The sequence below is a fragment of the Culex pipiens genome, chromosome 2 (assembly GCF_016801865.2).
Source record: "Culex pipiens pallens isolate TS chromosome 2, TS_CPP_V2, whole genome shotgun sequence".
Taxonomy (NCBI): Eukaryota; Metazoa; Arthropoda; class Insecta; order Diptera; family Culicidae; genus Culex; species Culex pipiens.
This window is the reverse complement of record NC_068938.1, coordinates 93,228,102-93,254,249: the sequence shown is the minus strand read 5'-3', so window position 1 is coordinate 93,254,249 and position 26,148 is coordinate 93,228,102. Positions and strand designations below refer to the sequence as shown.

At 40.9% G+C, this 26,148-nt stretch overlaps 1 protein-coding gene, 1 long non-coding RNA gene and 1 pseudogene across 2 annotated transcripts; 2 read left to right on the top strand and 1 right to left on the bottom strand.

Annotated features, from left to right (window-relative positions):
* Positions 1-51: 51 nt before the first annotated feature.
* On the bottom strand, positions 52-10,622 carry LOC128093154 (uncharacterized). Its single transcript, XR_008212274.1, has 2 exons — positions 9,522-10,622; positions 52-275 (listed from the first exon to the last, which is right to left on the bottom strand). It is a non-coding gene; the product is annotated as an uncharacterized LOC128093154 (long non-coding RNA).
* An 843-nt stretch (positions 10,623-11,465) lies between these two features.
* Positions 11,466-14,133, top strand: LOC128093152 (histone H3.1-like; annotated as a pseudogene).
* Positions 14,134-16,137: 2,004 nt separating this feature from the next.
* LOC120425207 (uncharacterized) lies at positions 16,138-26,141 on the top strand. The gene is made up of 4 exons (XM_039589638.2): positions 16,138-19,318; positions 19,790-19,858; positions 19,923-19,982; positions 20,044-26,141. Exons 1-4 carry the CDS (start codon positions 18,754-18,756, stop codon positions 25,137-25,139), a joined length of 5,790 nt encoding a protein of 1,929 aa, XP_039445572.1. The 5' UTR covers positions 16,138-18,753; the 3' UTR covers positions 25,140-26,141.
* The last annotated feature ends 7 nt before the right edge of the window (positions 26,142-26,148 follow it).

The following is a 26,148-nucleotide window of genomic DNA, read 5'->3' as shown; positions in this document are numbered from 1 at the left end:
GATGATAACAATAAATTCTGCATTTGAAAAAGAAATTGGACTGCTTGGGAATAGAGTTGAGAAAGCCATATAATTTTTTTATTTATTTATCTGCCACAAAAATACAATTTAATGATTAACTATCTTTTATTTAACAAGGTTCAACAGAGTTTATATATTTATTTATTTTTTGCATTTCAACCGTTGCAAATAATTTTCGAAACATAGGGTATATGACCCTATTTTGGACCTAGTACCTATTTTGGACCTATTTTTATTAATCGAGGTAGTTCAGGCTTTTAAAGTACGAATTTTCTGATTCCATCCAACAGAAAGTGTAAGCAGGATCGTTTTGTAGCTTACCTCTTCCAAAAATGTTAACATTTTTGATTATTTCCGCTTTTTCAGCCACTTTTTCCAATGCCATTTGTATTTCCTACCATTTTCCTAGCACATCGATTAGGTCCAAATATTCCGGCCTCGTTGCTTATCGGATTTGGCTCACGACACCTTGATGATTTTTTCTGTTTTGCACTGACACCAAGCAATTTCGTCCGGTTTCCGAGCAATTTAACTGTTGTCTATTTAATGCTATTATGTTTTTCGTCACTAAACCATTAAAATAACTATTCTATTATCGAAAAAAACTCAATTCAAAATATTTTTTTCAAATCACCCGCGTTGGATCAGTTTTTGGAGCTACTTTGCCGTCGGTTCAAGGCTATCACCAACACATGTATAAAGAGGTGTTGCCAGTTTTATTTATCAATTTATTTCGATATTTCATTGACATTAATTGATTTTTTTTTAATTTAATATTTTAAATTGCATTCCTTTACTGTAATTATTTGAAAGAAATCTAAGCTTTAAAAAGCAAATGATTAACAGAAACAATGAAAATATGTTTTTTAAACGATAAAAATGCAAATTGATGATAGAGATTTAGATGCTTTATAAGACCGATTGCAAAGTATCCCAAAATTTAAACTGATGTTGATTTATTTTTGTCTTAACATCATTATCACCAATTTAGCTGCACATATTTTTAAATTTTGCTTCAAAAAATGCAAACTGGCTACCCTGTTGGATTTGAAGGGGAAACGATTGAAAAACCTAAAGGGTCTACACTCAAAAAAATATCCACGTTGAAGTTACGTGAAAAGCTATGTGATATTTTTCCACTAGAGTTTTCACGTAACTTCTATGAGGTGACGCTAGTAGAAATGAAATTTGCTTGGCCAGATCATTTCACGTTGATTCTACGTGTTTCACACGTAAAAGCTAAATGAATCAATCGATGATTTCTATATGTTTGTTGTAGTAAAAGTTATGTTTTTTTTTTAGTTTTAGGAGATTATTTCATTCTTTTTTTTTAAATATTAATAAGAAGAAATTGAGTTCAGTTTTTAATTCTGTAATTCTGTAATTCTGTAATTTCGGAATACATTCGTCCGGCTTCAGCTGAAGATTCATGCTGTCCCATGCAGAGACGCATCGAGCTCTACAGGCTCAATAAAAACTCACAGAGCTAAGCTCTGTATGCAGCGAACAGAGCCAGCTCTGTATGGGGAAAAATAATATTAATTTGCATATATCTCAAAAACGATAAGTTTTAGAAAGTTGACATGTTCTAGAAAGTTGCTGGTACCAAAAGGTTCTATATTATTGTCTCAGACGTCATTACAATTTGGTTGATTTTAGTTGTGCAAAACAAGAAAAAAATATTTATTTTCTAAGATACAAGGTATAGAATATTTTTGTTTTCGACAAAGTTGCTCAACTACCAAAAATGAACAACTCTCTCGAAGACGCCAAAGCTCTATCTTCAATAGATACCGAAATAAAAAATAAAAACTATTTTTATAATAAATACTGCTTGCGACAAACACAAAGCGACCGCGTCGTAGGCACAGGTAATATGAGGCATGTTTGGTAGAGATCGTCTGAAGTGAAAACTAGTATAGCAGAGTGTTCATAGAGAGTTTTTATGTTAAATGCTCTCGTCTGGATGGTTGAAAGAAATTTCAGATATAATTATACAAATTTATAAAATTATATTCTTTTTATTGTACTGGTAAGTAATTAAGATTAGAAACAACAAAATTATTGCACAGCTGTTTTTATGTTTGTCTTGACAAAACAAATGTTTAACAAAATTACAAGTTTTGTACAACAAATTAAGATAAAAAACAATTTCAAATACGCAAGTTAAAAAAATAAAAACTAAATCTTCTAACAATTATTTTAATTTTATAAAAAGAAAATCAGTTAACATAAGTTTAACCTTATAAAGATTTCAGGAAACTTTTCTATTTTATTTAATTCAACAGAAAAAACTATATTTTTCAAGCAAGATAACCATAAGAAAGTTTTAAGCTCTAAATAATCTCTATGATATTTTTTTACATTTTGTCACCTTTTTTAAATAAAATAAGAAAATGAAATTAAATAGCAAAAACCATTTTTTCTTTATTTCTCAAGCCAGGAAATCAGTGAAGAGTTTCAAGCTCTAAATGCTCTCTATGGAAATTTGCCATTTTATTACCTGTATTCTAAATATTTTTTATTTTTCAAACAAAGGAAAGCAGTGAAGAGTTTTTAGCTCTAAATGCTCTCTATGGAAATTTGCCATAAAGAGCATTTAGAACAAAAAACTCTTCACTGATTTCCTGAAAAAAATAGAATACAGGTAATAAAATGGCAAATTTCCATAGAGAGAGCATTTAGAGCTAAAAACTCTTCACTGCTTTCCTTTGTTTGAAAAATAAAAAATATTTAGAATACAGGTAATAAAATGGCAAATTTCCATAGAGAGCATTTAGAGCTTGAAACTCTTCACTGATTTCCTATGTTTGAAAAATAAAAATAATATTTAGAATACAGGTAATAAAATGGCAAATTTCCATAGAGAGCATTCAGAGCTAGAAACTCTTCACTGCTTTCCTTTGTTTGAAAAATAAAAAATATTTAGAATACAGGTAATAAAATGGCAAATTTCCATAGAGAGCACTTAGAGCTAAAAACTCTTCACTGCTTTCCTTTGTTTGAAAAATAAAAAAATATTTAGAATACAGGTAATAAAATGGCAAATTTCCATAGAGAGCATTTAGAGCTAAAAACTCTTCACTGCTTTCCTTTGTTTGAAAAATAAAAAAATATTTAGAATACAGGTAATAAAATGGCAAATTTCCATAGAGAGCATTCAGAGCTAGAAACTCTTCACTGCTTTCCTTTGTTTGAAAAATAAAAAATATTTAGAATACAGGTAATAAAATGGCAAATTTCCATAGAGAGCATTTAGAGCTAAAAACTCTTCACTGCTTTTCTTTATTTGAAAAATAAAAAATATTTAGAATACAGGTAATAAAATGGCAAATTTCCATAGAGAGCATTTAGAGCTAGAAACTCTTCACTGCTTTCCTTTGTTTGAAAAATAAAAAATATTTAGAATACAGGTAATAAAATGGCAAATTTCCATAGAGAGCATTTAGAGCTAAAAACTCTTCACTGCTTTCCTTTATTTGAAAAATAAAAAAATATTTAGAATACAGGTAATAAAATGGCAAATTTCCATAGAGAGAGCATTTAGAGCTAAAAACTCTTCACTGCTTTCCTTTGTTTGAAAAATAAAAAAATATTTAGAATACAGATAATAAAATGGCAAATTTCCATAGAGAGCACTTAGAGCTAAAAACTCTTCACTGCTTTCCTTTGTTTGAAAAATAAAAAAATATTTAGAATACAGGTAATACAATGGCAAATTTCCATAGAGAGCATTTAGAGCTAAAAACTCTTCACTGCTTTCCTTTGTTTGAAAAATAAAAAAATATTTAGAATACAGGTAATAAAATGGCAAATTTCTATAGAGAGCATTTAGAGCTTGAAACTCTTCACTGATTTCCTGGCTTGAGAAATAAAGAAAAAATGGTTTTGCTATTTAATTTCATTTTCTTATTTTATTTAAAAAAGGTGACAAAATGTAAAAAAATATCATAGAGATTATTTAGAGCTTAAAACTTTCTTATGGTTATCTTGCTTGAAAAATATAGTTTTTTCTGTTGAATTAAATAAAATAGAAAAGTTTCCTGAAATCTTTATAAGGTTAAACTTATGTTAACTGATTTTCTTTTTATAAAATTAAAATAATTGTTAGAAGATTTTGTTTTTATTTTTTTAACTTGCGTATTTGAAATTGTTTTTTATCTTAATTTGTTGTACAAAACTTGTAATTTTGTTAAACATTTGTTTTGTCAAGACAAACATAAAAACAGCTGTGCAATAATTTTGTTGTTTCTAATCTTAATTACTTACCAGTACAATAAAAAGAATATAATTTTATAAATTTGTATAATTATATCTGAAATTTCTTTCAACCATCCAGACGAGAGCATTTAACATAAAAACTCTCTATGAACACTCTGCTATACTAGTTTTCACTTCAGACGATCTCTACCAAACATGCCTCATATTACCTGTGCCTACGACGCGGTCGTTTTGTGTTTGTCGCAAGCAGTATTTATTATAAAAATAGTTTTTATTTTTTATTTCGGTATCTATTGAAGATAGAGCTTTGGCGTCTTCGAGAGAGTTGTTCATTTTTGGTAGTTGAGCAACTTTGTCGAAAACAAAAATATTCTATACCTTGTATCTTAGAAAATAAATAGTTTTTTCTTGTTTTGCACAACTAAAATCAACCAAATTGTAATGACGTCTGAGACAATAATATAGAACCTTTTGGTACCAGCAACTTTCTAGAACATGTCAACTTTCTAAAACTTATCGTTTTTGAGATATATGCAAATTAATATTATTTTTCCCCATACAGAGCTGGCTCTGTTCGCTGCATACAGAGCTTAGCTCTGTTCTACCATACAGAGCAGGTAAGGAGTTTTTATTGAGCCTGTAGAGCTCGATGCGTCTCTGGTCCCATGTTGCATGTTCGAGTGTAGACCTACGGAAAACCTTGCCGCGAGGAGAGGTGAGTGAGACGTACACGAACCACCTACGACATAATTCCTCGGGCGGCCCAGGTCAACTCGAAGTTACCCCAGGCACCCCCAGTGCAGGACACATTGGGGGTAGAAAGTGGATAGAATTTTCAGTGAATACAATAATTATGACAATATAGGTTCATATAATCCTTGTTCCTTAATCTTACCTTTTGACACTATCAAACCTAGCAATATTACTATTGCATCTTACCATTCCCTTTTGACAGTGTCAACTTCAAACCTTCATCCATTGTGCAATTAACACCTAATTTCCGCTATATTCTTCATGCGGAATCGTCGTCTACTTTCTTCGCCTTATTATCACTTAACCACGACGCGATATTGTTCTCACATTTTCAACGACGCTTCAACGACCGATTGTTATTCACGCACTTATAAAAATACTTGTTCTGTTTCGCGGCTTTGTCTACTTTAATTTTGGACATGATTATCTTTTCACTGTGAAATACACACTGTTGGTTGATACAATGACTTTTTCGGTCATCGTATGCTCGCAAGTACATGAAAAAGACAAAGAGAAAAAATGGGATTAGTACAATGTAAAATAAAATCGAACATTGAATAACAGACTAACACAGAAAGAAAGAATAAAGAAACCTTCAGAACTACCAACTTGTAACGAGAAGCTTACTAGAAAACAACTGAAGTTGTGAAATATGGGACAAGACAAACAAACTTTAATAGCTAACATATATAATAAAACAGTTTGAACGTACTTTTAATCATATTAACAGTTATGCCCAAATTTCTTACCAAATTATTTTCAGCAGTTACATTTCTACAATAATGTATTGCGATTCCAAGTTAGAATAATTGAGTAGTTAAAGTTTATGGGGTTAGAGACAAGTTATAGCAATAGAAAAATAAATAGATGGATAGATTTTACTAAATTTTGTCTTAAAAGAATAGGAAAAATCTAGCTTGTTTTTTGAAAATAGCCAATGCACCAAGAGCAAACATACAGCATGTCACGTTCACACCGTATGGAGTAAATGTGATAAACTATATGTCCACATTCGGGGCACCACCTTTTTCAGAATATAGGAAATGATAGAAGGAAGACCCCATTCTGTATAGTGGAAGATTTCTGCAACACCTTGGACTCGGACCAGACATTTTGTCTGAAATAAGAGAGAAAGACAAATATTAAATTGTGGTATTATCACTAAATCCTATCATCCTTTCACCCTCCAAGACATGGTCTATCCATCGTGCCTTCGTGTCTTGGGTGATGGCGAATTCTACCTTCTTCAATGATCTTCGGACCACCTCCAACTAGAATTCACAACAGGACCTCCCTCGGCTCCAGTTTACAACATGACAGCGACGAGAACACAGCCGAATGGGAGTTGACAGTATCAAATACATGCTATACCCTTTGCTTTGCTGGATACTTACTAATAGCAAAGGGCGAGAATCCTGCGATTCTCAGCAATCATGAATACTGCCCATTTGCCACAAGAAGAAATTGAGTTCAGTTTTTATAACCTATTTTATTTATCAATCAATAATTTTCTTCTGAGCGGTCTAATCCGTTGCAACGCACAATACTTCTTGTTCTTCCCAACAATTGTTAATAATTGCCCCGATGATGAGCTTGACTGAGGATCAACGATTAGTCGAATCCTTTGCCTTGTCCACCGACCACGATTAGCTGCTGCTCCTGTCATGGCCGGCATGAGGGTGACCGCAGAGCACCCGGTGTAGACGATTGGATCAAAGTTGGACACCAGCCCCATGATCTGGAACGGGTACTAGCACTTCTCCAAAACACACTCGGCGATGACCACGTCCGTGACATTTCTGGTGGCGTCACCACAGTTGCACCGGTCTTGATAACCATTCCGACCGAAGAAACCGGGATCGCCTTCTAGCGGTCCTTCGGGATACAGCCAATGTTGGCAGCGGCTTGGCAGCGGCCACCATTCCAGAGGCCACAGGGAAAAGAAATGCGTCTGCCAGAGACCGGTCTCTGAAATAAAAAAAAAGTCAAATAAGCAGGAAGAAACCATTAAAACTTAATATTACTTACCAACTTTTACATTTTTAAAGAAATTTTTTGAGCACAGTTCGGCAGCAGGTCTTCACTGTGCGCCGTAAATTTTCATACTAAAATAGTCACGTAGAAATTTGGCGAACTCGATCTATCGAGAAAAAAAGGTGCGTTGAAGTTACATTTCAAAACACATGAAAGCTACATGAAAAAACCTAGTGGAAAAATACTATAAGATTTTTCACGTAACTTCAACGTGAAAACCTTTTTTTTCAGAACACTTTCACATTATTTTTACGTGTGTCACGTAAAACGAGCCTAGCGAGGGGAAAATCGGGGTTACGTGATTTTTCTGGTAGCATCAACGTGTGGATTATTTTGAGTGTAGTTCATTAAATCGTCAGCTGTCACCGTGACAGGAGCTGTCAACATTGCTTAAGAGTGGTTTTTGAAAAAGTCGTATGAATTAAATTTAAAAAATCTTGAGTTCGTTTTAAAAAGGTCCTAAGCGCTAGTTGTAAACAAATCAATTTTTTCGATCAGTTCTCGATCAATTTGCGAATTATAAATAAAAAATGCTTTGAATTGTCATCTGCGCGTCTTTTAAATCTTTTATAAAATCAAATAAGTGTCGGAGATCGTAATGGCTGTTACGACGTATTGAAAACTAATCAGAGAAATATACATATCTCGGGTGAGTTTTCAAAAAGCCGTAAGAGCCACCGTGACCTCTTACACTAATTTTCGTTTTTCTTGAGACAATATTTTAATTTATTTTTAGTTTGGTTCACGTGTAGATGAACAATCTCGAGCAATTTTGATATTAATTTTTCATAAGTAGGTCGAATACCAATGTAAAAAGGACTTTGTTTACCAATGGCTCTTACGGCTTTTTGAAAACTAATCCGAGATATGGAAAATATATTTTCTGTAAGTTTTGACTGATTTTTGCATATCTATCAATATATTTTTTATAAATACAGGTATAACGTTTTTTTCACAATTGGCAGCGTTGGCTTATAATAAATTACACTTTTAGATTTTACCGTTTCAAACATGTTAGAAACACAATTGAACCAGCTAGAAAAATAAAAATCTTCGAAAACAAATTAGCATAAGAGGTTAATACGATGTTAACTTTATGATTTTTTATTTGAGACATATCTGATTACCGTAAATCTGGGTGACTTTGATAGCCGGGGTGACTTTGATAGGTTTGAGATTTTTCCGCAAAATGAAGAGTACAAATTAAATACGTACGGAATGGTATGGAATCATACTGACCTTGGTAGAGAAGTGCTCATGAAGAACTTTTCAAGAATTTTTTTGAAAAGTTAGTTAATTATAATTAAGAAAATGTTGATAAATAGCATTATTTTAATCGTCTCAAAGTGTCATGATTTTCTCAATGAACATGATTTTGAATCGTAAAACGGAATGCATTTTCGGAATCTTCGGACAATCTTCTACTAGGAAAAGGTAGAATAAGTTTGTAAATAATAAATATCATTAAATATTATTTGTTTCTGAAACATAATTCAAAATAATCTCCTAATTTAAAAGCATTTTCATTAAAACAAAAATAATATAAAATGTAAAAACTTTTGATTCGTTCTTTGAATTCAGTTAAACATGTAATATGAATCTATAATTTAATAAACAAAACTAGTTTCAACAAATTTCAGGCAAAGTTCTGAATTTTTAACAATTTTACCTAAAATTTATATGTATTACAAGCCTTACCCAGCAAACTTCGTCCTGCCCTTTTTTGGTTTCCTGACGTTTCTTTTTTTTTCTAATTCAGCCTCCTGTGATCAAAATTTGATTCTACGCAACTTTTCCCATACAATCTGCGGATTCTCCGGAATCGGCTCCAGAGTGGCCAAAGTTGTCACTTTTTGGCGTAAGAACCTTCCCTGGACTTATACGAACCCAACGCAAAAAAGAGCACCTCGATCCGACGCTCCGTAGTGAAATGATTCGCGTTCGAACAAAACCGTCGAAATTTTTTATATATAGAAGATGTTAAAAAGCTTTTAAACATAGTTAACTAAATATTGACATAAATGATTTTCTTAAAAATTATATCAGCATCCTAAGTGATGGTAAGATCGAAGTAAAACTAATGTTTGAACACCTCAAATCTGCTTTTAACAAGACAAACTATGACTATCAAAGGCTCCCTGGTATTCAAACAATGATTTTTTTCAAATATTACATTGTTTTTAAAAGTGCAACATATAGTTAAACTTTTTGTCAAGCAACTGTAAAGTTTAACATGACAGATGAGAATGTTTCACACCAAGTTACAAGCTATAATCTCCCTCTAAAATTTCTTCATTGTTTAATCATATTCGAACTTAAGCTCTGCGTAAAATTTAGAACCATTTTTCATTGTAACTTGTTATGTATCTCTGTCATTCATTTAATTTTAAGTTAAGGTGTTTTTATTGCGACTAATAACGGGTTGTCTTTTATGTTCTAATGCTTGAACAACTAGGTCGTAAGAATACACAAATTGTAAATAGGACAGAGACCTGCTAAAGATGCGTGAGTTTCCATTCAATATAATTAAAACACGTTTTCAAATTCAAATCCATTGTTTTATCATAATTATTTAATTTCTGAAATAAATATTTTCCAAATTATAATCGTGGATAGACCCTTTGGTTTATCAAACCGAGTTTTTTGTAAGTGTGCGTGTTGCCGCCGCACGCCGCAATTCTAGTTGTCCAAATTTCAACCAATCAGAGTGTGGGTCCAAAATAGGTTCAGCGATGTCTCCAAAATACATTCAATAAGTCCAAAAAGCATCCAAAAAATGTTTTACTTGAAATGCTTATTATAATGAAATGGTTAAATTATTTTCAATTTTCAATAGTACACTTTGTTAAGCATAAATTAAGGCACAAAATAATCCTGAAACGAGCCAAATTAGTTAAACCGTTCCTGAAAACCATGCGAAATGTGTTGACGCTTTGCATAGTAGGTCCAAAATAGGGCCATATACCCTATGTCGTCTTTCAAAATCGACACGACAAATCAGAGAATTTTCAAATTTTAGTGGAAATAGAAGTCTAATCAACTAAAAACAATCAAATGTACATTTTTTCTGCGTTGATAATCATATTTAGCATCGATTATCCGAAGTTCTATTATCTGAAGGTTTGTATGGGACTTCGAATAATCGAATCATGAACAAAAAAAACCTATTTTTTTTATTTTCTTACTTTAACATCAAATTCGAATTCCGCGACCCCATTTTAGCCAAATTTGACAGGTTGACTGCCTATTAAATTGAAAAAAGCATTTTTTTTCCAAATTTCATAGCCGCCATTTTGGACGCCATCTTGGATTTAAAATTTTAAATCATTTCAAAGTAGTTTATGGGCCAATCAAAAATAAGACAACGGATTTTTTTTTGTGATTCGATTATCCGAAGTGAATTTTTTTCCGAGGCCTTCACATAATCGAGTCTGGACTGGACAAAGTCAAGGAACATAAACTTCATAACATATTTGCAAAGGTCGAATTCAATCAGTAACATCAACGGACTAATTATAATTATTATTGTTCGTTTGATTATCTGAATGATTCATGTATTATTGTACTTTTTAAAGTATTTTTTTTAATTTATTGCTTTTTGACATAGGACTATGTCTCTACTTACTATATTGGGGGGCCAGTTCAGAAATTCGATCCAAAGCGTCACTTTTAAGCGTTAAAAAAGGGGACATTTTGAACGCTTATATCTTTTTTCCCTGTGAATCAATCCAGACGGTTGGACCACCAATCGAAAGAGGAAGACTTCAGCTATTGTTTAACTACATAGATAGTCTGACTAAACATAGTTAAAGCACTTAAAACATGCAATCAAAATGAGTAATTTTTCAGTACAAATCGGACAGATGACCAATCAGAGCGAGCGTATGCATTCGAGGCCGCGCCCCTTTTGTGCCGTTCTCCGGCTGTGCCGCTATATAAGCAGAAAATTTCGCCAAAGCAAGTCACATTGGAACGAGCACTCGAACTGAGCACGGCGCGGAGCAGCAGCAGCAGCAGCACAGCAGCCGGAAAAAATGAGGAAGCAGCAGTCAACATGAGGCTAAAGAAGCTGTGGACGTTCGTACAGGCCTAATCGGGCTCGCGTGGGAGCAACAATCGAGCAGCAGCAAAAGGTGGAAGAGCGTCGTGGAGGAGAACGGGGATGGCCCCGCGAACCAGGTTCAGTCGTAATTAAACGGCCCTTTTCAGGGCCAATAAATCAATCACGAAAGAGACTCTTTAAGTTCATGCACGCTCATTTCTGAATTATTAATTTTCCTGAAACTAACATTTTGAACATTTTGAAGGTACCGTCATTGGGGGTGACATTGGGTCTGGGGGTGAGATTGGGTCATACAAATTACTGCATTTTTGTATGACACAATCTCACCCCCGATGATGGTACGTGTAAATCACTTCAAAGCTCGGGAGGACTATGTCTCTACTTACTATATTGGGGGGCCAGTTCAGAAATTCGATCCAAAGCGTCACTTTTAAGCGTTAAAAAAGGGGACATTTTGAACGCTTATATCTTTTTTCCCTGTGAATCAATCCAGACGGTTGGACCACCAATCGAAAGAGGAAGACTTCAGCTATTGTTTAACTACATAGATAGTCTGACTAAACATAGTTAAAGCACTTAAAACATGCAATCAAAATGAGTAATTTTTCAGTACAAATCGGACAGATGACCAATCAGAGCGAGCGTATGCATTCGAGGCCGCGCCCCTTTTGTGCCGTTCTCCGGCTGTGCCGCTATATAAGCAGAAAATTTCGCCAAAGCAAGTCACATTGGAACGAGCACTCGAACTGAGCACGTCGGGCCGGCGCGGAGCAGCAGCAGCAGCAGCACAGCAGCCGGAAAAAAGGAGGAAGCAGCAGTCAACATGAGGCTAAAGAAGCTGTGGACGTTCGTACAGGCCTAATCGGGCTCGCGTGGGAGCAACAATCGAGCAGCAGCAAAAGGTGGAAGAGCGTCGTGGAGGAGAACGGGGATGGCCCCGCGAACCAGGTTCAGTCGTAATTAAACGGCCCTTTTCAGGGCCAATAAATCAATCACGAAAGAGACTCTTTAAGTTCATGCACGCTCATTTCTGAATTATTAATTTTCCTGAAACTAACATTTTGAACATTTTGAAGGTACCGTCATTGGGGGTGACATTGGGTCTGGGGGTGAGATTGGGTCATACAAATTACTGCATTTTTGTATGACACAATCTCACCCCCGATGATGGTACGTGTAAATCACTTCAAAGCGGTTTACCGAAATATTACTGAAAATGACAGCCGAGTTTCCAAACTATCTGCGCCGAAAAAATGAGATTGAGTTGCTATCGATTAATTTAAAATGTGAGAAAAGGATAGATTATTGACGTAGACTTACGTCTTTGTCGAAGGTACTGGGGTGCCATTCCAGAAAACCCGGGCCGAAGGCCCTGGAATATTGCGTCATCCGTCAATCTCTTAAATCTTCCTTCCCTCAAATCGAATCGGCATGATTTTGATTCCATTCGATTCGAAATTTTTTTGCTTGGAACTGAAGGACAACTCTTTCGTGATAAATTAGTGGCCCTTAAAAGGGCCGTTTGTGTTTGGATGATGCATCACACTGTGGCGATAATCGCCGTTTTGTCGGCCATTTTACTCGTTCCTATCCGCAACTGAAGCGGCCTTGGTTGCTTCTGCGACTGCTAATGGCCCTCCACCAACCCGAGAAAAGATTCTGGTTGGATGGTTCTAGATGGCTGGATGGTTCTAGATGGCTGGATGGTTCTGCTGCTTCTGCTGCTGGTCCTCTTCTTCTCCTTCTGCTGCTTCCTCCGCGATGGAATGATGTGGCCTTCTCGAGTGCTCGATCCAAAATGACTCGCGAGTGCGAGGTTTGGCTGCTTATGTGTCGGCAGAATAGGAGAACGAGACAAAAGGGGCGCGGTCTCAAATGCATACGCGCAAAAAAAGTTTATGCGTTGGAGACCGCGCCCCTTTTGAGCCGCTTGCCATATCCAAATCGATTTAAGCAACCAAACATCGCCCGCGCGTGTCATTTTGGAACGAGCACTCGAGAAGCCAACATCGGACCGGCGTGGAAGGAGCAGCAGCAGCAGCAGCAAAAGGAGAAGGAAGCAGACCATCCGCCGGCCACCGAAAAACGGATCGTCGCGGGTTATCAAGAAGAACATCGCGATCAACTACAAGTGCGGCCTGGCCAAGCAGTTTAATTTCATCCGGAAGGCGTTCACCCGACGCAAAGGAACTGGTGCAACGAGTTTGCTGAAGCTGGCCAAAAACCGGAAGGCCGCTGGTACCGTGTAGGCCACTGCCGCTGCCGCCAAGAAAAGTCAAACTTAACAGTCCTTTTCAGGACTACCAAATCATTCACGAAAGAGTTGCATCTTCAATCATGAAAGAGTTACTTATTAAACATTGGCTTAATAGTTTTACGATAGAAACAATTGAATCTTTTAAAACGTTTTCAAAATGTAGTGATTTTGATTGCAGAATGAGTCAAGTACCTAATTTGAGGGGAAAATCATCCAAACAACGCGACTGGTGTCGGTCGCGAAAAGGAGGGGAAGTAGAGGGCCAAAATCATATATAACAACGCGCGCCAGAGCTCAGAACATCATTCTGACTATAACATTCGACGGAGTAACATCGCATCGGAGGCTAATTAAGGACCATGGCTTGCACGAAGCAAATAGCTCGCAAGTTCACCGGGGGAAAAGCACCGCGGAAGTAGTTGGCCATGAAGGCGCCGGCCACCGGAGGAGACGGATCTGCGGTTCCAGAGTTCGGCCGTGATGGCGCTGCAGGAGACCTGCGAGGTGTATCTGGTGGGCTGTTCGAGGACACGAATTTGTGCGCGATCATGCCCAAGGACATCCAACTAGCTCGTCGCATTCGTGGCGAGCGCTTCTGAAAGAGTTGCTTCTTGTCCAATTCCAAACTGTTGCCCTCTTCTCCCGTCCCTCGGGACGAGGCAGCGAACTGCAATAATTTGAATTTAAATTTCAGGAACAAATTTTGGTCTTCGGGGGCGACGGAATACACAGCTTTCTGAGGCTGCTCTCGCCCCCAACCCCTCGGCCCCCCCCCCCCCCCCCTCACCCCTCCATTTTGCTCTTAACATTCTTGCTAAAAATTGTTCTACTCTTTCGTTCCTCTCCTCTTTTGAATGGGTGTTCTGTCCAAATAGGGTTCGGCACGGGTCTTGGTCCTAAGGGTGTGCCAGTTCTGTTGGGTCGGGGAGTTAGGCTCAAAGAGCAAGAGTTCAACCCAGATTTAAAACCAGCAAGTTTGCAAGAGTAACAAATCTGGGAAGATCTCTTGCTCTTAGGCTTAACTCCCTCAGCGTTCGCCAGTCTGTCGTGTACGGGGGTTCAGCTCCCTCAGCGTTTGAAATTCGGTTGTGCGTCTTGAAGGGTCGTCCAAAAGCGCAAATTCAAAAGTAAGTTGGTAGAGTAGTCGTCCATAAACGTTTGGGTGGGTTGAAAGTGGTCTAAGGATGTTGTCAACTTGGGATTGCAAGTTGTCTATAAATGGTTTCCTCCCGGGTTGCAAGTTGTCTAAGGATTTTGACGTAGACTTACGTCTTTGTCGAAGGTACTGGGGTGCCATTTCAAAAAACCCGGGCCGAAGGCCCTGGATTACTGCGTCATCCGTCAAACGCTTATATCTTCCTTCCCTCTAATCGAATCGACACGATTTATGTTCCATTCGATTCGAAAATTATTCAGCAATTTGCTATAAAACTTTCATTGTTGGCAAAATAGTTTAACTATTGAAACAATTGAATGTTTTAAAATGTTTTCAAAATGCAGAGATTTTGCAAGCAAAATGAGCGCTTCCCACTCACGGACGGGAATGTCAAGTACCTATTTTGAGGGGAAAATCATCCGAGCAACGCGACCGAGTGTCGGTCGCGAAAAAGGAGGGGAAGTAGCCGGCCGAAAGGCTATATAAGAACGCGCGCCAGAGCCCATTCTATCATTCACGTCTCAGACGTCGGACCGACAGCAACAGCAGCAGCAGCAGCAGGAAAGCTCTGCCCAGAGCAGCAGCAGCAGGAGAGAGGGACCAGAACTGGAAAAGAAGCGCGCATCGCCTTCTCGTCGTCACCGTCAGCCAGTTGCCTCTCGATGGCCGGACCGTTTGGATCTTTCGTGGTTGCCGTGGTTCGGAGTTGCCTCACTCCCCGTCCCTCGTCCCACCCGGGACGAGGCATCAATGAGATGAGGCGCGCGCCTGCTGCCTTCCTCTGAAGAGCCTCTCGTGGGTCAAGCCGTGGTTGTGAAACAATCAAGACATCCAACTAGCTCGTCGCAGTCGCGGCGAGCGCTTCTGAAATTACGTCGTGTCCAATTCCAAACTGTTGAAAGAGTTGCCCTCATCCCTCGTTCCACCCGGGACGAGGCAGCGAGCTAATTTCAATTTAAATTTCAGGAACAAATTTTGGTCTTCGGGGGCGACGGAATGCACAGCTTTCTTAGGCTGCTCTCGCAGCAAGCCGTGGTTGTGAAACAATCAGGTAGGGGATGAAGACTTGCCAACTCTTCGGAGTTGCCTCACTCCCCGTCTCTCGTCCCACCCGTGATGAGTCGGTGAAATGCCTTTCAGTAACTAGTGTTGGTCTTCGGGGGTGACGGATTGCACAGCTTTCTGAACCCCTCTCTCCCCCACATTATGGTACCAAACTTTCATTCGGTTCGCGAAAAAATCGTTTTTCGTTTTTCTCTCCATTCGATGTTTCCATTGTTTAAATAAGGCTTTCTAGTCAAAGATTTACCAACACATTCAAAGTATGGTTACATGACAGTTGAGTTGACTGGAGTGTTTAAGTTCTGTTTTGTCGGGGGGTCCATCTCCCATTTACGATCTTATTCCGTTAATGTATTTCAAGTATCTAGCTAATTCTTCAAATTAATATATGGAAAACCCTATGTCCACATATCTAAATTTTACGTAAGTCTACGCCATTCCGGTTATGTCTGTGACATAACTACTTTGACTTTTGTCGCCTTGGGTTTAAAAGTTGTCTATAAATGGTTTCCTCCAGTGTTGTAAGTCGTCCAAGGAGTTTGTTTTCTTGGGATGCCAGGGCGTAGAACATTATAACCATTCATAACTTAATTTTCTTTTCAGAAATTCAATAATCTTCAACTTTTCTTTCAGAAATTTGGTCCTTTTTAGGACCACCCAAAACAATTACGAAAGAGTTACTCTTGCCATTCCATGCAAAGCCATAATCCTAAAACCATTCTTTTCAGATAACCAAACAATATGGTCCTTTTCAGGACCACCAAAATCAATCACGAAAGAGTTAGTCTTCTTCAATCTAAACCTAATCGCTTCTTTTGACGAAGAACATCTTCATGGGGCTCTCTATACAGGGTAACAACCCAAAATTTCGCGAAGCGAAATGATACGCCGTGATTCACCTTCCCCTCTCGGCAAATTTCTCCTCTTTTTGGGGCACGCTGGTTGGTTGAACAAACGTTTCCCAATCAGTCAATCGAGAGACGTGAGATTGATGTATCTAAAATCACCCCTACTCCACCGCATAATTTTCGGATCGTCGACGGGGCAAAAAGCGAATAAGGAGGTATAGGAGAATGGGTGCAAAAAGGCGGGGCATACGTCCCCGACTTAAATCAACTAAAAGCGGCTCGGTCAGTCAACATCGTACCGACGGAGCAACTTCTTCACTGGACTGGACGCAGCAAAGGAAGCGCCAAGCAGAAGGGAGAAAAGAAGCGACAATGGAAGCCGGGCCAGTCGAAGCAAATCAGATGGAAATTCAACACAGCTCTGTGCGCTGTTTAGAGGAAGCCTTTTTGAGGTCAATTCCGTCGGTTACCGTTTGGTGGTTCTTGAGACGTTATCGATACTGGCCGTTTCTGACCCGCAGACGGCAAATTAAGCGCAGTTGTGGTTGCAAGTAGAAGAAAGGCAGCAAATTGAAATAAACGGCCCTTTTCAGGGCCACCAAATTCATCACGAAAGAGTTATCTTATTCATTTCATAAAATGCAAACGACAATTGCACGCATGTTTAAGTGATTTACTATTTTCTATATTTATTTATGGTACAGTGTGAGAGTTTTCTCACAATTTATGATTCTTAGAAAAAACTGACCTTTCAAGGCCTACCTGAGACGCTCATCAATCAGATCGAAATTTGTTGTGAAGCAAAGAAAATCTTTACAGAAAGTTTAGAATGAATGATGACCAATTTATCAGAAATACATTGGCCGTAGGAACGGCAAATCAAGAAAAGAGTCTTGCGCGCTTTTGATTGATTACCGCGATGCAAATTTTTTGTTGTGCCGCAAAGAAAATTCATCACAGAAAATTGAGAAAAACTTCTTCGTAATCAATTCGAGCTTTTTCAGCAAATAAAAATCTTTAAACCTCACTGCCTTCTCGCCAGCCAATTTGGATTTGGAAACATGCAGTCTGGGTTAAAATTCGTGATTTGATATAACAATCCACTTTACGCCAATGATCAAAATTGTATAGAATACTGTGTGTACGCAAGCAAAGTAGATTGAGGTTAAAATTTGTAATTCGAGTGCGTGAAATAGTTTAAGTAAGTTTTTCGCAAAATATCACTTGTAAAATAGCTTGCTAGTTCCTTGAAAAGGGTCGTCAATTTTGTAGACTCGGTTCAAATTCAGGCCAACTCACTTCTGAGTTGGTTGGTTTGGTTGAGACTGAGACAAACTCTTTCGTGATTGATATATTGGCCCTGAAAAGGGCCGTTTAATTTGGTCTGATCTGGGCACCCTCTTCCGCCAAGGGTTTCAATCCACTTATGACGTCATCCCGTCTTCCTGCGACTGTCCGGACCGAGAGCGGAATTTGAATTTCCTCCTGCTGCTAGCCTTCCACCAACCAAAGAACAGATTTCCTAGGCTACTAGTTCTTTCCGCTGGTTGTCCTCTTCTTCTCCTTCTGCTGTGGCTTTTGCTGCTTCCTCCGCGATGGCTGCTTCCTCCTCCGATGTGGCCTTCTCGAGTGCTCGATCCAAAATGACTCGCGAGTGCGAGGTTTGGCTGCTTATATGTCGGCAGAATAGGAGAACGGAACAAAAGGGGCGCGGTCTCAAACGCATACGCGCCAAAAACGTTTATGTGTTGGAGACCACTCCCCTTTTGCGCCGCTTGCCATACCCAAATCTATTTAAGCACCAAAACCTCGCACACGCGAATCATTACGGCACGAGCACTCGAGAAGGCCACTTCAGGACGGCACGGAGGAAACCGCAGCAGCCGCTAGAGCAGAGGGGAGCAGAGACCAGCAGAGGAACGGCCAGCAGCAGGAGAGGAATCCGTTCTCGGACCGGCAGAAAGCCAGCAACGGGAGGAATTTCGTTTTCGGCCCCGCGTAGGAAGGCCAGCAGCAATAGCCGAAAGAAGAATCATCAGCAGAAGGAGGAAATCAAAATCCGTTATCTGGCCGGGGGAAGGCATGCTGGCTGATGCTGCAGTTGAGGAGCAAGAATGATAAAGACGGTGGAAGTCGCCAGTTCCCGACTCGTCGGTTTTAACATTAAACGGCCCTTTTCAGGGCCACAAAATTATCACGAAAGAGTTATTCTTGAATCCAAATTCATTGCGTCAGCGAGAAACATACTGCTAGAAGCCTTAAAATTAAGTTTAAATCTTGTTAAACCTATTTTGCAAATCCGATCATGATTTTTGCTGCTTCACGCTGATCGATTGAAATGAGCTTCCCATCTTGGGATGTAGCATTCAAGTACCTAGCAGCACCATTTTTGGCGCTTCATAACCCTACTGAACTGCGGCTAGACAAGATGTCCCAGCATTTGCGGAAGGTGTACAAGGCGTCCTATCGGAAGCGGAAGAGAGAGGAGAGAGAGGAGGAGAGGCAGTTGGCGGATGAGCCTACCGCGGCGCCAGTGGACAACGCTGAACGCAATAGGCGGTACAGGCGACGGAAGCGAGCTGCTGAAGGAGGTGGAGAGCACGGGGATGAGTTCCCGGAAGGTTCTGGGGCTGGACCGTCGGTGTCCAATCCAGGAAAGCGGAGGCGGCAGGAGCGAGTGGGAGATGCAACGGAAGGGTCGACTGCGTCTGGCAGCACTTCTGCTGAACGTATGAGACGGTTGCGGGAGAGGAGGAGGACTGGACAGACAACGTTCGGTCGGAGCGAGCAAGGAGGTGCTACCGCGGATGTTACTTTCGTTGCTGGAGGTGTGCGACGGGGTGGTAGACGAGGAATCGCGGACATTTCGGTTCCAAATTTGGCATCGGAGAATCCCGAACAGGGTAAGTGCGATCGTAGAAAATTTATGCGTGTGTTTGTGTGTGTGTGTGTGCGCGTGCGTGCTAAATTTCTACAGCTTTTATTCACTTTCTAGTGATAAATTTAAATAAATTGAAAAGTGATAAATTGAAATAAATGTTATAATTAGATGAAAAATTAGCATTTCTGTAAAAAATCAAATTTAATTCATTAGCGTAATCGTACAAATTTGGAATAAATTTCCAACACAATACTTGTCATGCCATAGATACGATTTTAAATGAAAAATGAAATGATCATTAATTCAGGTTGAAAATATTCGGCCTTGTGTTATCACTGTATTTCCAATTACTCTTATAAACATTCTCATCTCAAAACAAAGGGAGAAATTTGATATGCTAATATATAATTTTCGTGATATTATATAATTTTCGTGATATTATTAGATCCATCTCAACGCACTTTTCAAATATTTTTCATACGCAACTTTTTAGGGATTTATCCGCCCATGGAGGCAGACACAATAAGCCTCCATGATCCGGTGGTGCAGATTGATGAAGAAGGTGAGACGTTAAACACATTGTGTTATTGTGAAAAATTTACTAAACACGCAAAATAACTTTTTAGAAATGCCATCAAATTCTGCACCAAGTCAGTCGGATAGCATTTCAGATGGGGCAAGCCAGGGTAGGTCTTTAAATTTATGCGAAGTTTTCGAGGTTTGGGTCAACTCTATCGTGTTTCACAGAGCCAGGTCCTCGCAATGCAAGCAGACCGAACTACGACAGGGCCACTCTTGAGTTCCGTAAGCTTTTCGTTGAGAACTCGTTTGGTGCTGTGTGCAGCGTTTGCGACAGACTTTGGTTCAAGAACGACCTGAAGCCCATCACTGAAGCTGGGGGAAATGTACTGGTACAAGCCGGCGACTTTGATTCAACCGAAGGTTTCATGGTGTGCCAAACCTGCAACAGCAGCTTGAATCGTGGAAAGGTCCCAACCCTGTCCAAAAGCAACGGATTTGTTTACCCGCCGATTCCACCGGGTCTTCCCAAACTGGATATGATCAGCAAGCGGCTGATTTCTCCCCGTTTCATCTTTCTGGTGATTCGTCGTCTGTGTCATGCTTTGGGCAACTATGGTATCATTGGGCAGGTGATCAACGTGCCGGTAGACGTTGAGGAGATGGTTCGGGTTCTTCCTCGCGATCTTGATAATGACTGTGCGATTAATGTGAGCTTCAAGAAGCACACTGCACACAAATCGAGCCATTACTCGGGGTGGGTTTGCAAGGGGACTGTTTATGCTTGGCTCAAGTATCTCGTAACTACTCCGTTGTATAAACGTGAGGGCATTACTTTTGACGAAGAACGATTGAATGCGTTCGGAGCAGATCCACAGGAGGGTCCCTCGCGGGCGGAAGAAGCCATGCCACTGGATATCATCGATGATGAAGCCGAGCTGTTGGCTAGCATGCAACAAACTGCGATGTGGAACGAAGACATGTACCTGGAGCTTTGTCCTACCATGAACCGAATGCCCTCGAGTATTTTGTACGATGAGAATGCTGAGGAGTTGAGCAATCCCGACATATACTTTGGGGTCCCGACAACGATCAAGCAAGGCGTACAAGCTACTGTGTTCAACAAGGCGAGCAGTGAAGCTAGGCGAGCTGACAGGCGGGGTGCTCGTCCAGATCACATTCTGGCCATGGCCATGAAGGTGTTATACTGCCGTATGATTGAAGGGCTCAAATGTCACTTCAAATCTGTGGGAACAGATAACGTCACACGTGCCCAGCTCAGCGATCCAGAGTTCCAGAGGAATATGATGGAGATTGGCTTGGCTTTCTTCAAAGGGATACCGAACTCTGTGCAGTACTGGCAAGGACGCAAACAGGACCTCTTCGCCATGATTCGACAGTTGGGTAAACCAACAATGTTTCTCACCTTGAGCGCCAGTGAAACTCAATGGGAAGAACTGTTGAAGGTGCTGCACAAATTGTCCAGTGACTACGATGACCTTGAATTGGCCGACCCGCTGTCGGAGTTAAGCGCGTTTCAAAAGGCAAAGTTGGTCGTTGAAGATCCTGTGACGTGTGTTGCATACATCGACAAGCTTGTTGACGTCATAATGCGCATCTTGAAGTCCAAACGGTTCAGTCCATTTGGTAAATACTACGTTGTGGATTACTTCAAGCGGATCGAGTTTCAACAACGTGGTAGCGCGCATGCCCACATCATGCTCTGGTGTGCAAACGATCCTCGTGAGGACGTTTCCGAGGACATGCCCGCCACCATTGAAATGATCAACACTCTCTGCTCCATCGATGCCTTCCGTTGGTTGGGACCACTGCTTGGTAAGAAGCAAGAGCACGCTCACACACGTACATGTTACAAACACAACGATAAACGTTGTCGTTTCAACATTCCGTACTGGCCGATGAACGAGGATCGGGTATTGGTGCCCCTTCCGGCTGATGACAGTCGTCGTTCTGCACTGAAGAAACGTGCTCTCGAGTTTCGTGAGATTCTGGAAACGAAGACTTTCGAAACTCTCGAAGACTTTCTGGCCGATTGTGAGTGTACCGAGGAATACTACCTCGAAGTGATTCGTGCATGGCTACAGCGACCAGCGTTCTTCTTCAAGCGTCCGATGAATCAGCTCTACATGAATCCATTCAACGTTTGGATTGGCGGTGTACTTCGCTCCAACAGTGATCTGCAGTTCATCATGGACGAGTACTCGTGCGCCTCTTATTTGGTTGATTACGTCAACAAGACAAATCGAGGCATCAGCGCGTTTCACCGAGAGCTTCTCGAGCTGCAGGAGCAGTATCCCGACTACGACTATCAAGGCTTGCTGAAGAAGTTGGGCGTGAGAGTACTCAACAGTGTTGAGATGTGCTCACAGGAAGCAGCGTGGATCTTGCTCCGGTTACCAATGTCCGAAGCAAGCCGGAAAATCGAATTTGTGCCGACAATGTGGCCAAATGAGAGAACCCGATGCCGGAAGCGACACCAGCAGATGGACAACGAGGGACTCGACGACGACTCAACGGACGTGTGGACCAGAAACATCGTCCAGAAGTATGAGGACCGCGATGGATTGGAGGATGTGTGCCTGGCTGATTTCGTCGCATGGTATGCACCGATGAAAAGCACCAAAAACAGCTACAAGCTGCGAGGCACTGCCAAAATCCTGCGATGGCGAGGATACCCGATGAGCGAAATGGTCGAGTACAAGCGAGAGGCAGTGCTCCTGTTTTTGCCGTTCCGGAATGAACGAGTCGACCTGCTGGACCAGAACAAATTCCTCCAATTGTACGATTCGCATGAGACAGAGCTCATCGCGAAACGTAAGGAATACGATTGTGAGTTGAATTTGGAGCAGACCGTTGAGGAATACCTCCGAATAATCGCACAGGAAGGCGATGGCGAGCAAGAGAGAGCCGCCACGGAGAAGCACAACGAGTACGTGAGGAGCATCGACATGCAGCCAAACAACGATGACATCGAAAACCTGCCGACTTCTGCACTGCGAGCGATTGTGAAACAACGTTCGAATGTCATGCCAAAAGCTGACTACTGTGCCTGGATGCGGCAGGCTAACGAGAAGCAGCGCATGTTGATCCTCCACATCATCCATCGACTGACGAGCTTTGATCCTGAAATTCCAGCGATGCAGATCTTCCTGACTGGACCAGCGGGTAGTGGTAAAACGTTCACACTGCGTCTGATGATGGAAACCTATAACCGGTACAGCCAAGGTCACAACTCTCGCAACAACGCGTATATTGCATGTGCGTCGACAGGCAAAGCCGCCGTTAACATTGACGGTGTTACGGTCCATCGTGCCTACCGCATTGCAATATCGCGCCAGAGTGACTCAAAGCTTAGCCCTGAATGGCTGCAGACGTACCGAAATGAATTCCGGAACGTGAAGCTCCACATTGTAGATGAAGTTAGTATGCTTAGCGCAGGTAACTTCAGAACAATGCACATACGTTTGCAGGATATTCATTTGGATTACCTTCACCCATTCGCTGACCAGGACGTTACGTTTACCGGAGATTTACATCAGCTGAATCCAGTCAATGCTTTACCAATCTATAAGGCTCCGAGAAATTCGATTGGTGGATCTTGGCTGTGGGATTACATCCGACTGTACGAGTTGGATCAGGTCATGCGTCAGACCGATGTGGTGTTCTCCACCATCCTCACCGCGATTGGCGAAGGCAAGAAACTGACGGATGAACAGAAGACGCTGATCGAGAGTCGGTTCAAGTCAGTGGAGGACTGCCAACGGGAAGCTCCCAACGCCGTTTGGCTGTTCCATCAAAACGTTGATGTCGATCTGTTCAACAGAGAAGCGTTGAGTGGGCTCGAGGGTCTGGACTGTCTTGCCGACGATATGATCACAGGTCACAGCACATCCGCTCAGGCAACCAGTGCACGAACGAAATTACATAAAATGAGCACAGCCCAAACGAGTGGGCTGCCATATATGGTTCGTTTTTGCATTGGAAAGCCCTACATGATCACTACCAACATCGATGGCGATGATAATCTTGTAAACGGAGCAATCGGCGAGCTGAAGTATGTGGAGATGCGGGAAAACGACGCCGGCGAAGAAGTGATCTACAGACTCTGGTTGCAATTCGATACGGAGAAAATCGGAACCATTGCAAGATCTAAGGCGCAGGCAGTCGTTAACGCCCGACCCCATCTCCTGCAGCAGGATTGGACCCCCATCACGAAGCAGCACGTGAACATCGCTCTTGGAGGTACGATCAAATGCAAGCGGATTCAATTTCCGATTGCGAGTGCCTGTTCCATGACAATCCACAAGTCACAAGGTGGAACTTTCTCCAAGGTCGTTTACCAGTACAGTCGCTCGCAGGAGCAAAGGCTGGTGTACGTTGCTTTGTCACGGGTTACTTCGCTGGAAGGACTCTACTTGACCTACGCGGACAATCCCTCTCTAGATCCGTCTAAGGAAAAGCCTGTGTTCCACCACGCCAAGGCAAACAACTCTCCAGCGATGCGTGAGTTGCGGGACGAATACAAGCGCTTGAGGAATAACCGTTATCGAACGATCGGAGACGATTTTTCTGAGGTGTTGGCGAGTAGTGGACCAGCATGCACCCTGATGACAATCAACGTCCAAAGCTTGAGCGCTCATCACCAGGATATATCGATCGATTCCATACTGACCAGTGTAGACTACTTGGCCCTAAGCGAGACGTGGTTGGATGATAACTCCTCGGTCGAGATTGAAGGCTACACTTGTGTTGTCCAGTCCAAAAGGGATGACGCAAGATCTGGCGGTGTGGCAATTTATCGAAAGACGACGACCAAAACCAGCATGGCAGTCCCGTATACTCCCGAATTGGTGAGTCAAGATCGAGACGAACTTTTCGGTGTGGCAGATAAATACGGTGACGTTTGCGCTGCTACAGTGGATGTGATGGGCACTGAGGTACTGCTGTTCTCGGTGTACATCATCCCAGGAACCACACTGAAGCAGAAAGGTTGGTTTTTGGCACGGAAGTTGCTCCAGACTGCCCGCACTGGTTTGCCAATGGTAGTAACCGGTGATTTTAATGTCGACGTTTCCAAACGAGAAAATGTCGAATTCATTAAGTTTATGGGCGAGCACTTCCAACTATCCTTAGCTAACGACGTGAGACAGACGACCACAAATCGTGGAACGGTCCTTGATCTCACATTTACCAGAGGCATACATGTGGCGAGCAATTCGCGGTATGTATGCTATTTTTCCTACCACAGACCCATGCTGTCTGTACTACGAACTGAAGAACCCGAGCCATCTCAGTTGCATTGATCCATAAACGTTCAAAGCCGGACACGACGATATTATCATCGGATTTTACAAGAAGAAATTGAAATGTAAATTACCAGTTACACCTACACGAACACCAACTCACAAATGAACTGTAAACTCATTAATTTAAGTATACCAGAAAACTTTTGTAAACACTAACTAAACACACTGACCCCTCCCCCACCCCCCAAACATTAACATCACTACATCAGGAACCAAATGAAATGTAAATATTACTTTAAGAAACAGAACAATATTGTACTACACACTAAAACCTACCCAACAACCGCCCCTCCCCTCTTCCACCCACTCCTTCTCCTTCCCGCTTTATTCATATATTGAACGTATTTAATGATTCATTCAACCGTCATCAATTGTTTATTAACAGGAAACCATCCCCCGCCCTCTTGGAACACCGCTGATGGACCCAGCCAGGATCAAGCCTAATCTCATTTCTTCATTCCAGGGCAAAAATTAAACGGTCCTTTTCAGGACCACCAAAACATTCACGAAAGAGTTGTTCTGCAATCATCCAATTAAGCAAAATAAAATAATCTGGTTTTGAATTTCAATATCTATCCGAAAACATACTGTACTACACACTAAAACCTACCAAACAACCGCCTCCTTACCTTTTTCCCCTCCCCTTTCCAACCAATCCTTCTCCTTCCCGCTTTATTCATATATTGAACGTATTTAATGATTCATTCAACCGTCATCAATTGTTTATTAACAGGAAACCATCCCCCGCCCTCTTGGAACACCGCTGATAGACCCAGCCAGGATCAAGCCTAATCTCATTTCTTCATTCCAGGACAAAAATTGAACGGTTCTTTTCAGGACCACCAATACAATCACGAAAGAGTTGTTCTGCAATCATTCAATCAAGCAAAATAAAATAATCTGGTTTTACATTTAACTATCTATCCGAAAACATCAGCAATCCTAATCAAAATTTAAGGCCCTGTACTGTCCTATGTCTTTCGGTTATGTCTCTGACATACCATCT

Bases quoted from the DNA above. Each gene is read 5' to 3' on its own strand.
- LOC120425207 (XM_039589638.2), top strand. From the start codon at position 18,754: ATGAGCTTCCCATCTTGGGATGTAGCATTCAAGTACCTAGCAGCACCA. The intron at 19,319-19,789 runs GTAAGTGCGATC...GCAACTTTTTAG, and splicing joins ATCGGAGAATCCCGAACAGG to GGATTTATCCGCCCATGGAG. The intron at 19,983-20,043 runs GTAGGTCTTTAA...CGTGTTTCACAG, and splicing joins TTCAGATGGGGCAAGCCAGG to AGCCAGGTCCTCGCAATGCA.